The sequence below is a fragment of the Pseudorasbora parva genome, chromosome 12 (assembly GCF_024679245.1).
Source record: "Pseudorasbora parva isolate DD20220531a chromosome 12, ASM2467924v1, whole genome shotgun sequence".
In the NCBI taxonomy this organism is placed as follows: domain Eukaryota; kingdom Metazoa; phylum Chordata; class Actinopteri; order Cypriniformes; family Gobionidae; genus Pseudorasbora; species Pseudorasbora parva.
In genome coordinates, this window is record NC_090183.1 from 45,902,400 (window position 1) to 45,920,805 (window position 18,406).

Here is an 18,406-nt window from a genome sequence, read left to right on the forward strand (position 1 = left end):
CCATTTAATTTAAAGTAAACTATTATCTTCTGTCTGGGATGCCCGTCACAGGAAAGACTGAGAATATTATTTGACGCATATTATTAAATATATAGATTTCACTAGTATCAGTGTTATTATATAGCCTGCCGTGGTCATCCTCAGCTCTAGTCAGAATATGAGTCTGATGCTCCATTGGGCTGTGATTATGGGGCGTGTTTCAACCCAACCAGGAAAGACCTCGATTGGACAGACCGACAACCAATCAGAGCAGCGGAGCGACGTCAACAGAGCTCAACTGCACTGTGTTGCCAAGTCCGCGCTTTTTTTCCGCAGGTTATTTTCTATGTCCGCTTATTGAAGCAACTATTATGTGATATATAGACCCATGAGTGTGAATTTTAGCAGCAACCTTGCCAAAATAACACACATTTTACCCCCAAACGCCATTTTTTTCAGGAAAACCCCCCGAGAAGCTATTGTTTAGGGCTAGTAGTTGGCGGGTTTTGTTGTAAAAACTTGGCAACCCTGTCTGCACACGTGCTGGAATAAACTATTTTGCCGGTGTTGTAAAAAAATAAAAGAATTTAATGATACACAGAGCACTTACCCAACATGATCATCATTACTGAGAGAAATAGTGAAGGTGATGCAGATACGAACAAGCTCTCCGTTTAGGATTCGAACAAATATAACCCAAGCGGCTTTGATGACGTGATGATTACGGTACTGTTGATCATCTGTCCGTCATCGGCTAAAGCCCGCCCGGATGATCTCATTGGTCAGTTTCTGTTGATCATCTGTCCGTCATCGGCTAAAGCCCGCCCTGATGATCTCATTGGTCAGTTTCTGTTGATCATCTGTCCGTCATCGGCTAAAGCCCTCCCTGATGATCTCATTGGTCAGTTTATGTTGATCATCTGTCCGTCATCGGCTAAAGCCCGCCCTGATGATCTCATTGGTCAGTTTCTGTTGATCATCTGTCTGTCATCGTCTAAAGCCCGCCCTGATGATCTCATTGGTCAGTTTCTGTTGATCATCTGTCCGTCATCGGCTAAAGCCCTCCCTGATGATCTCATTGGCCAGTTTCTGTTGATCATCTGTCCGTCATCGGCTAAAGCCCGCCCTGATGATCTCATTGGTCAGTTTCTGTTGATCATCTGTCCGTCATCGGCTAAAGCCCGCCCTGATGATCTCATTGGTCAGTTTCTGTTGATCATCTGTCCGTCATCGGCTAAAGCCCGCCCTGATGATCTCATTGGTCAGTTTCTGTTGATCATCTGTCCGTCATCGGCTAAAGCCCGCCCTGATGATCTCATTGGTCAGTTTCTGTTGATCATCTGTCCGTCATCAGCTAAAGCCCGCCCTGATGATCTCATTGGTGAGTTACTGTTGATCATCTGTCCGTCATCGGCTAAAGCCCGCCCTGATGATCTCATTGGTCAGTTACTGTTGATCATCTGTCCGTCATCGGCTAAAGCCCGCCCTGATGATCTCATTGGTCAGTTTCTGTTGATCATCTGTCCGTCATCGGCTAAAGCCCGCCCTGATGATCTCATTGGTCAGTTTCTGTTGATCATCTGTCCGTCATCGGCTAAAGCCCGCCCTGATGATCTCATTGGTCAGTTTCTGTTGATCATCTGTCCGTCATCGGCTAAAGCCCGCCCTGATGATCTCATTGGTCAGTTTCTGTTGATCATCTGTCCGTCATCGGCTAAAGCCCGCCCTGATGATCTCATTGGTCAGTTACTGTTGATCATCTGTCCATCATCGGCTAAAGCCCGCCCTGATGATCTCATTGGTCAGTTTCTGTTGATCATCTGTCCATCATCGGCTAAAGCCCGCCCTGATGATCTCATTGGTCAGTTACTGTTGATCATCTGTCCATCATCGGCTAAAGCCCGTCCTGATGATCTCATTGGTCAGTTTCTGTTGATCATCAGTCCGTCATCGGCTAAAGCCCGCCTGATGATCTCATTGGTCAGTTTCTGTCGATCATCTGTCCGTCATCGGCTAAAGCCCGCCCTGATGATCTCATTGGTCAGTTTCTGTCGATCATCTGTCCGTCATCGGCTAAAGCCCGCCCTGATGATCTCATTGGTCAGTTACTGTCGATCATCTGTCCGTCATCGGCTAAAGCCCGCCCTGATGATCTCATTGGTCAGTTTCTGTTGATCATCTGTCCGTCATCGGCTAAAGCCCGCCCTGATGATCTCATTGGTCCGAACTGTTTCTGTTGGGAGATAATTACTCCTCTATGGAGCGAGGCCAGAACGAACCGCCCGACTTAAGATTTAATTCTTTTCAAAACATAAAAACCTATAAATAAATAAAAACTTAATAGTATCTCTGTGATACTAAAATAACACTCCTATGGAAAATTCTGTTTATTACAGTGTGTTATTTATATATATATATATATGTGTGTGTGTGTGTGTGTGTGTGTGTGTGTGTGTGTGTGTGTGTGTGTGTGTGTGTGTGTGTGTGTGTGTGTGTGTTGTACATATATTTATATATATAGTTGTGCCTCTAAAGTTTCTAAATGCGCTCCTACATTTTCAGCTTAGAGCACAGCTGCTCCTTGGGAAAAAAGTAAGCATCAGGCCCTGATTATATAGACATATTTGAATGCATTTTTTTATTTGGGGACTATTTTACATATATCTACAGCAGGCAGCAGGAGGTGTGATTGGTCCATGGCCCACCCAGAACACTTCGCCCTCCCCCAATGGGCTCTCAGGTCTGATATATGACCCAGGGGATTGGGGTCGTTACCCAGACTCCTCAGGGCTCGCTCTCGGTGTTATTTTAAGCCCGACTGCAGCTCTGCGTTGTTAATTGAGGCCGTGTGATGCTAGAGCCCACCCAGACTAATGAAAATAAAGCACTGTGACTGTTCTTAGTCATACAGAATGTGCATTCCCTCATTCCTGAGTTTTAAAAAATACTTCACGTACATGTTTAAGATTTAAATAGTAGCTTATATTTTCAATAAGAAGCATTAAAACATCGAAAACACAATAATGGACAAGATTTTGTATTTATTACAGGATAACTATTATTGCACATCATATTGTTTTGATTCTTGATGTCACTTAATGCATGTAAAACACTTTGATTGGAGCTTTTGCAGTTTTAAAAGAAATCTAGCAGATTCAAAAATTATATTGATGTTAATAATATTAATAATTTGTTGTAAAATGTTTTCTAGTATTTTATGGCAGTTTATATTACCAGGAGGATAATATTGTATATATATTACGTTGTTATTATAAATATATATATTTATATATATATTTTAGGGCTGTCAAATGATTAATCACATCCAAAAATAAAGTTGGAGTTGATATAATATATGTGTGTAAGTATTTTGTATATTTAAATTTACACTCATACATGTATATATTTAAGAAACAAAAATGCATGAATATACTGTATGTATGTATATATATATATATATATATATATATATATATATATATATATATATATATATATATATATATATATATATATAATAAATATTTTATGCATAAACATAATTTTTTTTTAAATATAAACATGAACCTGTGTGTATTTAAATATACAAAATAATTACACACACACATATTATATCAACTCCAACTTTATTTTTGGATGCGATTAATCGCGAGCGATACATGTTTAAAATGTATATATTTAGTAATTTTACATATGACATCAAACACGTATAAAGAGCTCGCTTTTGGCATTGGGAATAGTTCTTGTATGACTAATATTGTAAATATTCCTCATTTGTCGCTGTGGATTAACAGAGTGTCTATTCACACTGAGTGCTAATAGCGTGCCTTCACTGTCAGAAAAAAGGTACAGTGCTGTCACTGGGGCGGTGCCCTAAGGTACAAAACTGAAAAGATACTAATATTTACCTTTAAAGTACTACTAAGTATATTTAAGGTACTAATTTACACTCTTAAAGTACTGATATGTACCTTTTAAGGTACTAATGTACCATTTTTAGCCCTGATATGTCACTAGACATTAAGAAATCATGTTAATTTTGAACACTTCTATCACTGCCAACAGTAGTCCAGGCCAGGATATTGTCATTATAAAGTTGTTGTTGCAGCCCTCAACTGATGTTGATGATGCAGGGCTCTACATAACGCCCATTTTGGGCGCATTTACGCCTAAAAATTACTGCGTGCGACTGTGAAAAAATATTTAGGCGCACCGGTGCGAGTGACCCGATCGATTCTCATGAATGGATGTGTACAATCGGAATAAAAACTACAACACTGACTGAATCAACACTGAGAAACTGTTAGGCTATGTTTCCTACTGCAATCAACTGCTTTTCATGCCTTCAGTCAGCACTCAGCAGAAGAAGTGCAAAAACGTGTGCGACGGACTACACTTCAAACAACGATTGTTTACAACGATTGAAGTGAAACATGTGACGAGTCTGACGACGCAGCCATGCGCTTCGCGCTGTTTATCAGCCAAATCAAAATTAACTGGAAATACCACGTTTGGATTATCATAAACAAACCCAGAAATTAGCGGATGCTTGGGGCATAAATGCCATCAAACAATAATGTATTAATAATACATTTAAAAAGCCCTTGAGTTAATCTTTATCACACATGCTGTTTAAAAAAAATACTAAATGTATATAATGAGCGAGTATATCATGAAGATTTTTTCCAAACCGGGTTTTTGTCTTATTCTGAATCACTGTAACGTTACACACAAAATAAATTATTCCCGCTGCGGATTAGCGGATAATATCTGCGTGACTCTCCACAAACAGAGAGAAGTAGATCCGGCTGCAATGTTCCCCCGCGAGACGCATGCGGTTCTGTTTATGAAGCGCCAGAGCGCCAAAAGATACAGCTTGCTATAGCTCCGAGTATTGGCATGATTGCATGTGTGATACTGATCTCGTACAAACATCTAATAGACAAGTTGATATTAAGTAACAACGTTTTAGCCACAACACTGTCTATTTGTGAAAATCAAAGCCTCACCAGAACTGATTCGCATCTCCAAGCGATTCGATTCAAATGAATCTTGTGTTTTGAACTATTGACTGAATGACTTGCCGCCACCTACTGGCGGTTTTTATTTTCATATTTATACTTTGCATGGACTTTGTTTATTTAAAATATTAAACTTTTAAAGTTTAATTTGTACATATTTCTAAATTCAAAAACTTATATGTAAAACATTCATACAACATTAACTCATGCATCAAATGCATAGGTGTTTGATAGTATGAAGTCCAGTTCTGCTTTTTGTGTGTATTTGTGCTGTACTCTCAGAAGTTAATGATAATATAATGTCAGAATTATGTTGAATTTAAGAAATTGACAGATGATGCATATATGTAATAAGATTAGAAAACATTGCTCTTATAATGGTAAAAATGACCCTGGACATTAAAGGACAAATATCGTCCTGTAATGGCAAAGTTATAATTGGAATGTGTTTGATGGATTAGAATGTGCTCCTACATTTTTGACTGTGCTCCTATTTTTTTATAATTAGGAGCACAAGTGCTCCTCAAGAAAAAAGTTAGCGTAGAGCCCTGTGATGGCATGTTTTGTTTTGGCCTGAAGCTCCGCCCTCCACTGATCGACCAATCACGAGTCAGTAGTGTTTGGGGTTGCCAGATCTGCTCTAGTAAGCACAGCTGCAGATCTACAAGTGCATAAATGTACAAACGTTCTGCTGATCCTGCAGCATATCTGGCAACCTCGAGTCAGGGGGAGGGGGAGACACCGCTCTACAGTCATTTAAAGTGTTTGCAGTACCAGTTTCGGCCAGAATCTTACACACACTTCCTTTAACTTCACACTAGGGCTGTGCGATATTAAAGAAAAATGCAATATGCAATAACTTGTTAAATAATGCGATATTCGATATGCGATACGATATTGCAATTAGTGTGTACAATCTATTTAAATTATATATATAAAAATAAAAAAAATAAAAAAATTATACAATTTGTGTTTCACATTCTTTCAGGGAAAAGAAAGCATTGCTGCCTACAACTTCTGAAAGTGACAGATTTTTTTTATGTGAAAAAAATGTGTGTGTATTTGGTAGTTCGAGTGTGTAACAAGACACGAAACAGAACTGAAGGGATCACATACTTTCAAAGCGGTGGCTTGTGCGCACGTTTCGTTGTGTGTGTGTGTGTGTGTGTGTGTGTGTGTCAGACAGCGCAAGACTGAGTTGTTTTGTGTAAGTTATTGTGTATAATAACTATTTTTAACGTCAAGCAAGTCACATAAGTAACAGTAGTCGTGTGCCCAGTCTGTTCTCTGCTATATGCCAACCTAAAACAATGTTAAAGTAGTCTGTTAAAATCATTCAGATATTGCATGGCGCTGTGATATGCATATTGCGATAAGTGTGCGATAATTTCGATATATTGCACAGCCCTCTTCACACACGCTTGTCGTCTGAATGCAGGGCTGAAGGAGAAGTGTGTGGACGTGCTGGTGTTTGAGACGCTGATCCCCAAGCCCATGATGCAGCATTATATCAGTCTGCTGCTGAAGCACCGCCGGCTGATCCTATCGGGCCCCAGCGGGACAGGGAAGAGCTTCCTGACCTCTCGCCTCGCTGAGTATCTGGTGGAGCGCAGCGCCAGAGAAATCACTCCGGCCATCGCCGCCACATTCAACATGCACCGTCAGACCTGCAAGGTACAGCACAGACCAAATTTATACATCACCCTCACATTTATACCTGCTGCTTTTGGTCATCATGCTTAAAGGGATAGTTCAGCCAAAAATGAACAAAGACCCCATGATTTCCTCAAGCAGTGTTGGGTGTAATTAGCTACTGTAATTTATTACTTTTCCCTTAAAAAAGTAAAGTAAGGGATTACTCTTATTTTTTCTGTAATTTAAATACAGTTACTTCTGATGTAATTATATATTATAATAATAATATAATTATATAATTCAATAGTGGACTTAACAACAACATTTAAAGTCTAACTTTAAAATTCATGTTTTTATGACATTTTCCTTTCAGACGAACACAATCAGAGTTATATTAAAAAATGTCATGGCTCTTCCAAGCTTTATAATGGCAGTGAATGACTGTTTCTGTTTTGATATATCCATTATAAAAGTGCATCTATCCATCATAAAAGTGCATCTATCCATCATAAAAGTGCATCTATCCATCATAAAAGTGCATCTGTCCATCATAATAGTGCATCTATCCATCATAAAAGTGCATCTATCCATCATAATAGTGCATCTATCCATCATAAAAGTGCATCTATCCATCATAAAAGTGCATCTATCCATCATAAAAGTGCATCTATCCATCATAAAAGTGCATCTATCCATCATAAAAGTGCATCTATCCATTATAAAAATCCATCCGTCCATCATAAAAGTGCATCTATCCATCATAATAGTGCATCTATCCATCATAATAGTGCATCTATCCATCATAATAGTGCATCTATCCATCATAATAGTGCATCTATCCATCATAAAAGTGCATCTATCATCATAAAAGTGCATCTATCCATCATAATAGTGCATCTATCCATCATAATAGTGCATCTATCCATCATAATAGTGCATCTATCCATCATAATAGTGCATCTATCCATCATAAAAGTGCATCTATCATCATAAAAGTGCATCTATCCATCATAATAGTGCATCTATCCATCATAATAGTGCATCTATCCATCATAATAGTGCATCTATCCATCATTAAAGTGCCTCTATCCATCATAAAAGTGCATCTATCCATCATAAAAGTGCATCTATCCATCATAAAAGTGCATCTATCCATCATAAAAGTGCATCTATCCATCATAAAAGTGCATCTGTCCATCATAATAGTGCATCTATCCATCATAAAAGTGCATCTATCCATCATAATAGTGCATCTATCCATCATAAAAGTGCATCTATCCATCATAAAAGTGCATCTATCCATCATAAAAGTGCATCTATCCATCATAAAAGTGCATCTATCCATCATAAAAGTGCATCTATCCATTATAAAAATCCATCCGTCCATCATAAAAGTGCATCTATCCATCATAATAGTGCATCTATCCATCATAATAGTGCATCTATCCATCATAATAGTGCATCTATCCATCATAATAGTGCATCTATCCATCATAAAAGTGCATCTATCATCATAAAAGTGCATCTATCCATCATAATAGTGCATCTATCCATCATAATAGTGCATCTATCCATCATAATAGTGCATCTATCCATCATAATAGTGCATCTATCCATCATAAAAGTGCATCTATCATCATAAAAGTGCATCTATCCATCATAATAGTGCATCTATCCATCATAATAGTGCATCTATCCATCATAATAGTGCATCTATCCATCATTAAAGTGCCTCTATCCATCATAAAAGTGCATCTATCCATCATAAAAGTGCATCTATCCATCATAAAAGTGCATCTATCCATCATAATAGTGCATCTATCCATCATAAAAGTGCATCTATCCATCATAATAGTGCATCTATCCATCATAAAAGTGCATCTATCCATCATAAAAGTGCATCTGTCCATCATAAAAGTGCATCTGTCCATCATAAAAGTGCATCTATCATCATAAAAGTGCATCTATCCATCATAAAAGTGCATCTATCCATCATAATAGTGCATCTATCCATCATAATAGTGCATCTATCCATCATAAAAGTGCATCTATCCATCATTAAAGTGCATCTATCCATCATAAAAGTGCATCTATCCATCATAAAAGTGCATCTGTCCATCATAAAAGTGCATCTGTCCATCATAAAAGTGCATCTATCCATCATAAAAGTGCATCTATCCATCATAAAAGTGCATCTATCCATCATAAAAGTGCATCTATCCATCATAAAAGTGCATCTATCCATCATAATAGTGCATCTATCCATCATAAAAGTGCATCTATCCATCATAAAAGTGCATCTGTCCATCATAAAAGTGCATCTATCCATCATAAAAATCCATCCGTCCATCATAAAAGTGCATCTATCATCATAAAAGTGCATCAGTCCATCATAAAAGTGCATCTATCATCATAAAAGTGCATCTATCCATTATAAAAATCCATCCGTCCATCATAAAAGTGCATCTATCCATCATAAAAGTGCATCTATCCATCATAAAAGTGCATCTATCCATCATAAAAATCCATCCGTCCATCATAAAAGTGCATCTATCATCATAAAAGTGCATCTATCATCATAAAAGTGCATCTATCCATCATAAAAGTGCATCTGTCCATCATAAAAGTGCATCTATCATCATAAAAGTGCATCTGTCCATCATAAAAGTGCATCTGTCCATCATAAAAGTGCATCTATCATCATAAAAGTGCATCTGTCCATCATAAAAGTGCATCTATCCATCATAAAAGTGCATCTATCATCATAAAAGTGCATCTATCCATCATAAAAATCCATCCGTCCATCATAAAAGTGCATCTATCCATCATAAAAGTGCATCTATCATCATAAAAGTGCATCTATCATCATAAAAGTGCATCTATCATCATAAAAGTGCATCTATCCATCATAAAAGTGCATCTATCCATCATAAAAATCCATCCGTCCATCATAAAAGTGCATCTATCATCATAAAAGTGCATCTATCCATCATAAAAGTGCATCTATCATCATAAAAGTGCATCTATCCATCATAAAAGTGCATCTATCCATCATAAAAATCCATCCGTCCATCATAAAAGTGCATCTATCCATCATAAAAGTGCATCTATCCATCATAAAAGTGCATCTATCCATCATAAAAATCCATCCGTCCATCATAAAAGTGCATCTATCCATCATAAAAGTGCATCTATCATCATAAAAGTGCATCTATCATCATAAAAGTGCATCTATCCATCATAAAAATCCATCCGTCCATCATAAAAGTGCATCTATCCATCATAAAAGTGCATCTATCCATCATAAAAATCCATCCGTCCATCATAAAAGTGCATCTATCATCATAAAAGTGCATCTATCATCATAAAAGTGCATCTATCCATCATAAAAGTGCATCTGTCCATCATAAAAGTGCATCTATCATCATAAAAGTGCATCTGTCCATCATAAAAGTGCATCTGTCCATCATAAAAGTGCATCTATCATCATAAAAGTGCATCTGTCCATCATAAAAGTGCATCTATCCATCATAAAAGTGCATCTATCATCATAAAAGTGCATCTATCCATCATAAAAGTGCATCTATCCATCATAAAAATCCATCCGTCCATCATAAAAGTGCATCTATCCATCATAAAAGTGCATCTATCCATCATAAAAGTGCATCTATCCATCATAAAAATCCATCCGTCCATCATAAAAGTGCATCTATCCATCATAAAAGTGCATCTATCATCATAAAAGTGCATCTATCATCATAAAAGTGCATCTGTCCATCATAAAAGTGCATCTATCATCATAAAAGTGCATCTATCCATCATAAAAGTGCATCTATCCATCATAAAAGTGCATCTATCCATCATAAAAGTGCATCTATCATCATAAAAGAGCATCTATCCATCATAAAAGTGCATCTATCATCATAAAAGTGCATCTGTCCATCATAAAAGTGCATCTATCATCATAAAAGTGCATCTATCCATTATAAAAATCCATCCGTCCATCATAAAAGTGCATCTATCCATCATAAAAGTGCATCTATCCATCATAAAAGTGCATCTATCCATCATAAAAGTGCATCTATCATCATAAAAGTGCATCTATCCATCATAAAAGTGCATCTATCATCATAAAAGTGCATCTATCCATCATAAAAGTGCATCTATCCATCATAAAAGTGCATCTATCATCATAAAAGTGCATCTATCCATCATAAAAGAGCATCTATCCATCATAAAAGTGCATCTATCCATCATAAAAGTGCATCTATCATCATAAAAGTGCATCTATCCATCATAAAAGTGCATCTATCATCATAAAAGTGCATCTATCCATCATAATAGTGCATCTATCCATCATAAAAGTGCATCTATCCATCATAAAAGTGCATCTGTCCATCATAAAAGTGCATCTATCCATCATAAAAATCCATCCGTCCATCATAAAAGTGCATCTATCATCATAAAAGTGCATCAGTCCATCATAAAAGTGCATCTATCATCATAAAAGTGCATCTATCCATTATAAAAATCCATCCGTCCATCATAAAAGTGCATCTATCCATCATAAAAGTGCATCTATCCATCATAAAAGTGCATCTATCCATCATAAAAATCCATCCGTCCATCATAAAAGTGCATCTATCATCATAAAAGTGCATCTATCATCATAAAAGTGCATCTATCCATCATAAAAGTGCATCTGTCCATCATAAAAGTGCATCTATCATCATAAAAGTGCATCTGTCCATCATAAAAGTGCATCTGTCCATCATAAAAGTGCATCTATCATCATAAAAGTGCATCTGTCCATCATAAAAGTGCATCTATCCATCATAAAAGTGCATCTATCATCATAAAAGTGCATCTATCCATCATAAAAGTGCATCTATCCATCATAAAAATCCATCCGTCCATCATAAAAGTGCATCTATCCATCATAAAAGTGCATCTATCCATCATAAAAGTGCATCTATCCATCATAAAAATCCATCCGTCCATCATAAAAGTGCATCTATCCATCATAAAAGTGCATCTATCATCATAAAAGTGCATCTATCATCATAAAAGTGCATCTATCCATCATAAAAGTGCATCTATCCATCATAAAAATCCATCCGTCCATCATAAAAGTGCATCTATCATCATAAAAGTGCATCTATCCATCATAAAAGTGCATCTATCATCATAAAAGTGCATCTATCCATCATAAAAGTGCATCTATCCATCATAAAAATCCATCCGTCCATCATAAAAGTGCATCTATCCATCATAAAAGTGCATCTATCCATCATAAAAGTGCATCTATCCATCATAAAAATCCATCCGTCCATCATAAAAGTGCATCTATCCATCATAAAAGTGCATCTATCATCATAAAAGTGCATCTATCATCATAAAAGTGCATCTATCCATCATAAAAATCCATCCGTCCATCATAAAAGTGCATCTATCCATCATAAAAGTGCATCTATCCATCATAAAAATCCATCCGTCCATCATAAAAGTGCATCTATCATCATAAAAGTGCATCTATCATCATAAAAGTGCATCTATCCATCATAAAAGTGCATCTGTCCATCATAAAAGTGCATCTGTCCATCATAAAAGTGCATCTATCATCATAAAAGTGCATCTGTCCATCATAAAAGTGCATCTATCCATCATAAAAGTGCATCTATCATCATAAAAGTGCATCTATCCATCATAAAAGTGCATCTATCCATCATAAAAATCCATCCGTCCATCATAAAAGTGCATCTATCCATCATAAAAGTGCATCTATCCATCATAAAAGTGCATCTATCCATCATAAAAATCCATCCGTCCATCATAAAAGTGCATCTATCCATCATAAAAGTGCATCTATCATCATAAAAGTGCATCTATCATCATAAAAGTGCATCTGTCCATCATAAAAGTGCATCTATCATCATAAAAGTGCATCTATCCATCATAAAAGTGCATCTATCCATCATAAAAGTGCATCTATCATCATAAAAGAGCATCTATCCATCATAAAAGTGCATCTATCATCATAAAAGTGCATCTGTCCATCATAAAAGTGCATCTATCATCATAAAAGTGCATCTATCCATTATAAAAATCCATCCGTCCATCATAAAAGTGCATCTATCCATCATAAAAGTGCATCTATCCATCATAAAAGTGCATCTATCCATCATAAAAGTGCATCTATCATCATAAAAGTGCATCTATCCATCATAAAAGTGCATCTATCATCATAAAAGTGCATCTATCCATCATAAAAGTGCATCTATCCATCATAAAAGTGCATCTATCATCATAAAAGTGCATCTATCCATCATAAAAGAGCATCTATCCATCATAAAAGTGCATCTATCCATCATAAAAGTGCATCTATCATCATAAAAGTGCATCTATCCATCATAAAAGTGCATCTATCATCATAAAAGTGCATCTATCCATCATAAAAGTGCATCTGTCCATCATAAAAGTGCATCTATCCATCATAAAAGTGCATCTATCATCATAAAAGTGCATCTATCATCATAAAAGTGCATCTGTCCATCATAAAAGTGCATCTATCCATCTTAAAAGTGCATCTATCATCATAAAAGTGCATCTATCCATCATAAAAGTGCATCTGTCCATCATAAAAGTGCATCTATCCATCATAAAAGTGCATCTATCCATCATAAAAGTGCATCTATCCATCATAAAAGTGCATCTATCCATCTTAAAAGTGCATCTATCCATCATAAAAGTGCATCTATCCATCATAAAAGTGCATCTATCCATCATAAAAGTGCATCTATCCATCTTAAAAGTGCATCTGTCCATCATAAAAGTGCATCTATCCATCATAAAAGTGCATCTATCATCATAAAAGTGCATCTATCATCATAAAAGTGCATCTGTCCATCATAAGTGCATCTATCCATCATAAAAGTGCATCTATCATCATAAAAGTGCATCTATCATCATAAAAGTGCATCTGTCCATCATAAAAGTGCATCTATCCATCTTAAAAGTGCATCTATCATCATAAAAGTGCATCTATCCATCATAAAAGTGCATCTGTCCATCATAAAAGTGCATCTATCCATCATAAAAGTGCATCTATCCATCATAAAAGTGCATCTATCCATCATAAAAGTGCATCTATCCATCTTAAAAGTGCATCTATCCATCATAAAAGTGCATCTATCCATCATAAAAGTGCATCTATCCATCATAAAAGTGCATCTATCCATCTTAAAAGTGCATCTATCCATCATAAAAGTGCATCTATCCATCATAAAAGTGCATCTATCCATCATAAAAGTGCATCTATCCATCTTAAAAGTGCATCTGTCCATCATAAAAGTGCATCTATCCATCATAAAAGTGCATCTATCCATCTTAAAAGTGCATCTATCATCATAAAAGTGCATCTATCCATCATAAAAGTGCATCTGTCCATCATAAAAATCCATCCGTCCATCATAAAAGTGCATCTATCCATCATAAAAGTGCATCTATCCATCATAAAAGTGCATCTATCCATCATAAAAGTGCATCTATCCATCTTAAAAGTGCATCTGTCCATCATAAAAGTGCATCTATCCATCATAAAAGTGCATCTATCCATCTTAAAAGTGCATCTATCATCATAAAAGTGCATCTATCCATCATAAAAGTGCATCTGTCCATCATAAAAGTGCATCTATCCATCTTAAAAGTGCATCTATCCATCATAAAAGTGCATCTATCATCATAAAAGTGCATCTGTCCATCATAAAAGTGCATCTATCATCATAAAAGTGCATCTGTCCATCATAAAAGTGCATCTATCATCATAAAAGTGCATCTATCCATCATAAAAGAGCATCTATCCATCATAAAAGTGCATCTATCATCATAAAAGTGCATCTATCCATCATAAAAGAGCATCTATCCATCATAAAAGTGCATCTATCATCATAAAAGTGCATCTATCCATCATAAAAGAGCATCTATCCATCATAAAAGAGCATCTATCATCATAAAAGTGCATCTGTCCATCATAAAAGTGCATCTATCATCATAAAAGTGCATCTATCCATCATAAAAGTGCATCTATCATCATAAAAGTGCATCTATCCATCATAAAAGAGCATCTATCCATCATAAAAGTGCATCTATCCATCATAAAAGTGCATCTATCATCATAAAAGTGCATCTATCCATCATAAAAGTGCATCTATCCATCATAAAAGTGTATCTATCCATCATAAAAGTGCATCTGTCCATCATAAAAGTGCATCTATCCATCATAAAAATCCATCCGTCCATCATAAAAGTGCATCTATCATCATAAAAGTGCATCTGTCCATCATAAAAGTGCATCTATCATCATAAAAGTGCATCTATCCATCATAAAAGTGCATCTATCATCATAAAAGTGCATCTATCCATCATAAAAGAGCATCTATCCATCATAAAAGTGCATCTATCCATCATAAAAGTGCATCTATCCATCATAAAAGTGCATCTATCCATCATAAAAGTGCATCTATCCATCATAAAAATCCATCCGTCCATCATAAAAGTGCATCTATCCATCATAAAAGTGCATCTATCCATCATAAAAGTGCATCTATCCATCTTAAAAGTGCATCTATCCATCATAAAAGTGCATCTATCTATCATAAAAGTGCATCTATCATCATAAAAGTGCATCTATCCATCATAAAGTGCATGAGGATTCATTTTTAAATGTGTGGTTTAATTTTCACACCCAGTAGTCTATATCGCCAGCTGATGTAAGTGTGCGTTATTCTGCGTTATGCAGTAAATTCAGTTTTAATGACTGGATTCTGCCTGCTTTGAAACATTGTATGAAGAGCTGTATAAATAAATGCCACTTAAATTGATATGTGTTTTATCTTTTATCCCAAAAGGACCTACAGCTCTATCTGTCCAATCTGGCCAATCAGATTGACCGGGAGAGCAGCACAGCCGAGATCCCATTGGTTGTCATCTTGGATGATGTGCATGATCCAACATCCCTCAGTGAACTTGTCAATGGTGCTTTAACCTGTAAATATCACAAATGGTGAGTGTGACTCTGCGCCTCATGACCAGCGGTGGTTCCCAGGCTTTGTGAAGGTATTAAGACCTGTTTCGTCTCTTTTTCAGTCCATATATAATAGGGACAACCAATCAGCCAGTGAAGATGAGCCCTAATCATGGTCTGCACCTCAGCTTCAGGTCAGTGCTAACTCCAGAGAACAGCTGAGATGTTTCTTGCTGAAGGTCATGTGCTTCTGTTTTGATTGCCACTTTGGGTGACACGAACATGTGCTTCCCTCACTCGATCACTGGGTGCGTTTACATACACACCGGTAAGCTGATAACTCAAAAAATCAGCTTATTGAAATAATCAGCTTTCCCCGTCTACATGCAAACCAGTAAACTGACAACGCAAGTAAACCGCGTTGACATGACTTTATTAATAAACCGGGTTATTTCCATATAGTGGCGTCAAAAATAATAATGTCCGTATCTGACTCGCAGTGTCCCAAATGTTTCGTCAGTTGTGATGTTAAATAAAGCATATCAGCAGAAGATTTACGGCACCTAAAAGAGTCTGCGTTTGTGATATATGTCCTTATTTCATGTAAAACGCTAGCTAGCTCTGTCTGGATCATTTAAATCTGCTCTAAGTTTGTGTTTTTGTCACCTATCACACATGCGCACTTCAATAAGCCGACAGAAAGCAGGTTAATGCGTTTACATGCCGCGCAAAATCGAGGTAAGAGGCAAAAAACTCCCTGTGTCGAGCGGTTTATGCTTACGCCGTTTATGACCTTACTCCGATAAAAGAAACTGGTTGCCGCGTTTACATGGCCATGTTCATTGTCGGCTTATTAGGCATAATCGGCTTAAGAACGTGCATCTAAACGCACACACTGATTCTATAATAAACTGTTCACTAACAGATAGTCTTTCCAGTATCTTATGGAAAACATAATCAATTTATGGCTGGCTGACTGTACAGTGTTTATCTCTTTCATATTTTTACATGCACGTTTATTTACATCTTAGCAACTGCCTAGCAACCACCAAAAACACACTAGCAACCGCATAGCATCTACCCAGAACATCTTAGGAAATGCCTAGCGACCCCACAAAACATCTTAGCAACTACCTAGCAACCACCCAGAACACCATAGCAACCAACTAGCCACACCTTAGCAACCATCAAGGACACCCTGTAACATCCTAGCAACCACCTAGCAACACCCTAGGAACCACCCAGAACATCTTAGCAACTGCCTTTCAACCACCCATAACACCCTAGCAATCACCCAGAACATCTTAGCAACCACCAAGGACACCTCAGCAACCACCCAGAACATCTTAGCAACCACCTAGCAACATCTTAGCAACTGCTTAGCAACCACCCCAGTTACCATAGCAAACACAGAGAACACCCTAGCAAACTCCTAGCAATGCCTTTGCAACCACCCAGAACTCCCTAGCAACACCATATCAACCACCAAGAACATCCTAATAAACACCTAGCAACAACTCAGAATACCTTGCCAACCACCTAGCAACCATACAATATACCCTAGCAACACCATAGCAACCACCCATGCCACCCTAGCAAACAAGTGCAAAGTTTTGCCTCTGCAAGCACCACTCACATTTACTTCAGGAAACGCATTTTTTCATTTGGTTTAATGTTATCAAATATGACATACACAGTTGCTAAAAAAATGTTGTTTGTGAAATATTTACTTAAAGTCCACTCAAACTGATACGTGATGTGTGAACTATTTTATTTGACCTTACACTACATTTCAGAGTTTAAAGGCTTAGTTCACCCAACAATGAAATGATGTCATTGATTCCTCTCCCTCATGTGGTTGGACACCCGTCAGACCTTCGTTCTTCTTCAGGACACAAATGAAGATATTTTAGAGTAAAGCTGAGAAAGGCTTCAGATAGGCCTCCATTGGCATTCAGTCCATTCCCACTCACAAGACCCATAAAGGCCCTAAACACATCGACACACAGCCCATCTCACTACAGCGGCTGGACAATCACTTTACAACGAGACGAGAATAGTTATTGTGCTCAAAAAATCTAAATAATGACTTTATCTGCCGAGTTATTGTCTTCCGTGTCGGTCTCGCTCCTCCTCTCCTGGGTCATGAACGGCGGATCTCCGTCATATTCTCGTGCATGCGTCCAGTTCACGGCAATAACTCGGCAGATAAAGTCATTATTTAGATTTTTTGCGCACAATAACTATTCTCGCTGCGTTGTGAAGTGATTGTCCAGCCGCTGTAGTGAGATGGGCTGTGTGTCGATGTGTTTAGGGCCTTTATGGGTCTTGTGAGTGGGAATGGACTGAAGGCCAATGGAGGCCTATCTGAAGCCTTTCTCAGCTTTACACTAAGGCTGCTTTCACATCTCTAGTTCGGTTCATTTGGTCTGAACCAAGGGCAAACAATTATACATTGTTGCATTTTTCAGATTCTTTGGTTCCTTTTCACACCACAATGATTGCTTTGGTCCGAACCAGTTGAAACGAACCAAAACGCAGGCATGTGACAACATCCACATCACTCATTGGCCATGGCGTATTTCCTAAACTGCTTTTCGATTGGTCAGAATTTACATGTGGGAAAATTCCAACAGGAGAGGCAAAGCCAGCAAACTATAATAACACTATGGAGAGACGACTGCGCGGGCCAGTTTTGTCCCTGGCCATAATCTACTACACGGTGTGTATTTACCACAGTATGCAAACA

At 37.3% G+C, this 18,406-nt stretch overlaps 1 protein-coding gene across 2 annotated transcripts in view; it reads left to right on the top strand.

Moving 5' to 3' along the window:
- nav1b (neuron navigator 1b) overlaps positions 1–18,406 on the top strand; it is a 143,976-nt gene that overhangs the window by 116,770 nt on the left and 8,800 nt on the right. For both annotated transcript variants that reach the window (XM_067460494.1, XM_067460495.1), the window contains 3 exons: positions 6,439–6,674; positions 15,542–15,696; positions 15,780–15,851. In XM_067460494.1, the coding sequence (XP_067316595.1) occupies positions 6,439–6,674; positions 15,542–15,696; positions 15,780–15,851 (463 nt within the window). The remainder of the gene's footprint in view (positions 1–6,438; positions 6,675–15,541; positions 15,697–15,779; positions 15,852–18,406) is intronic.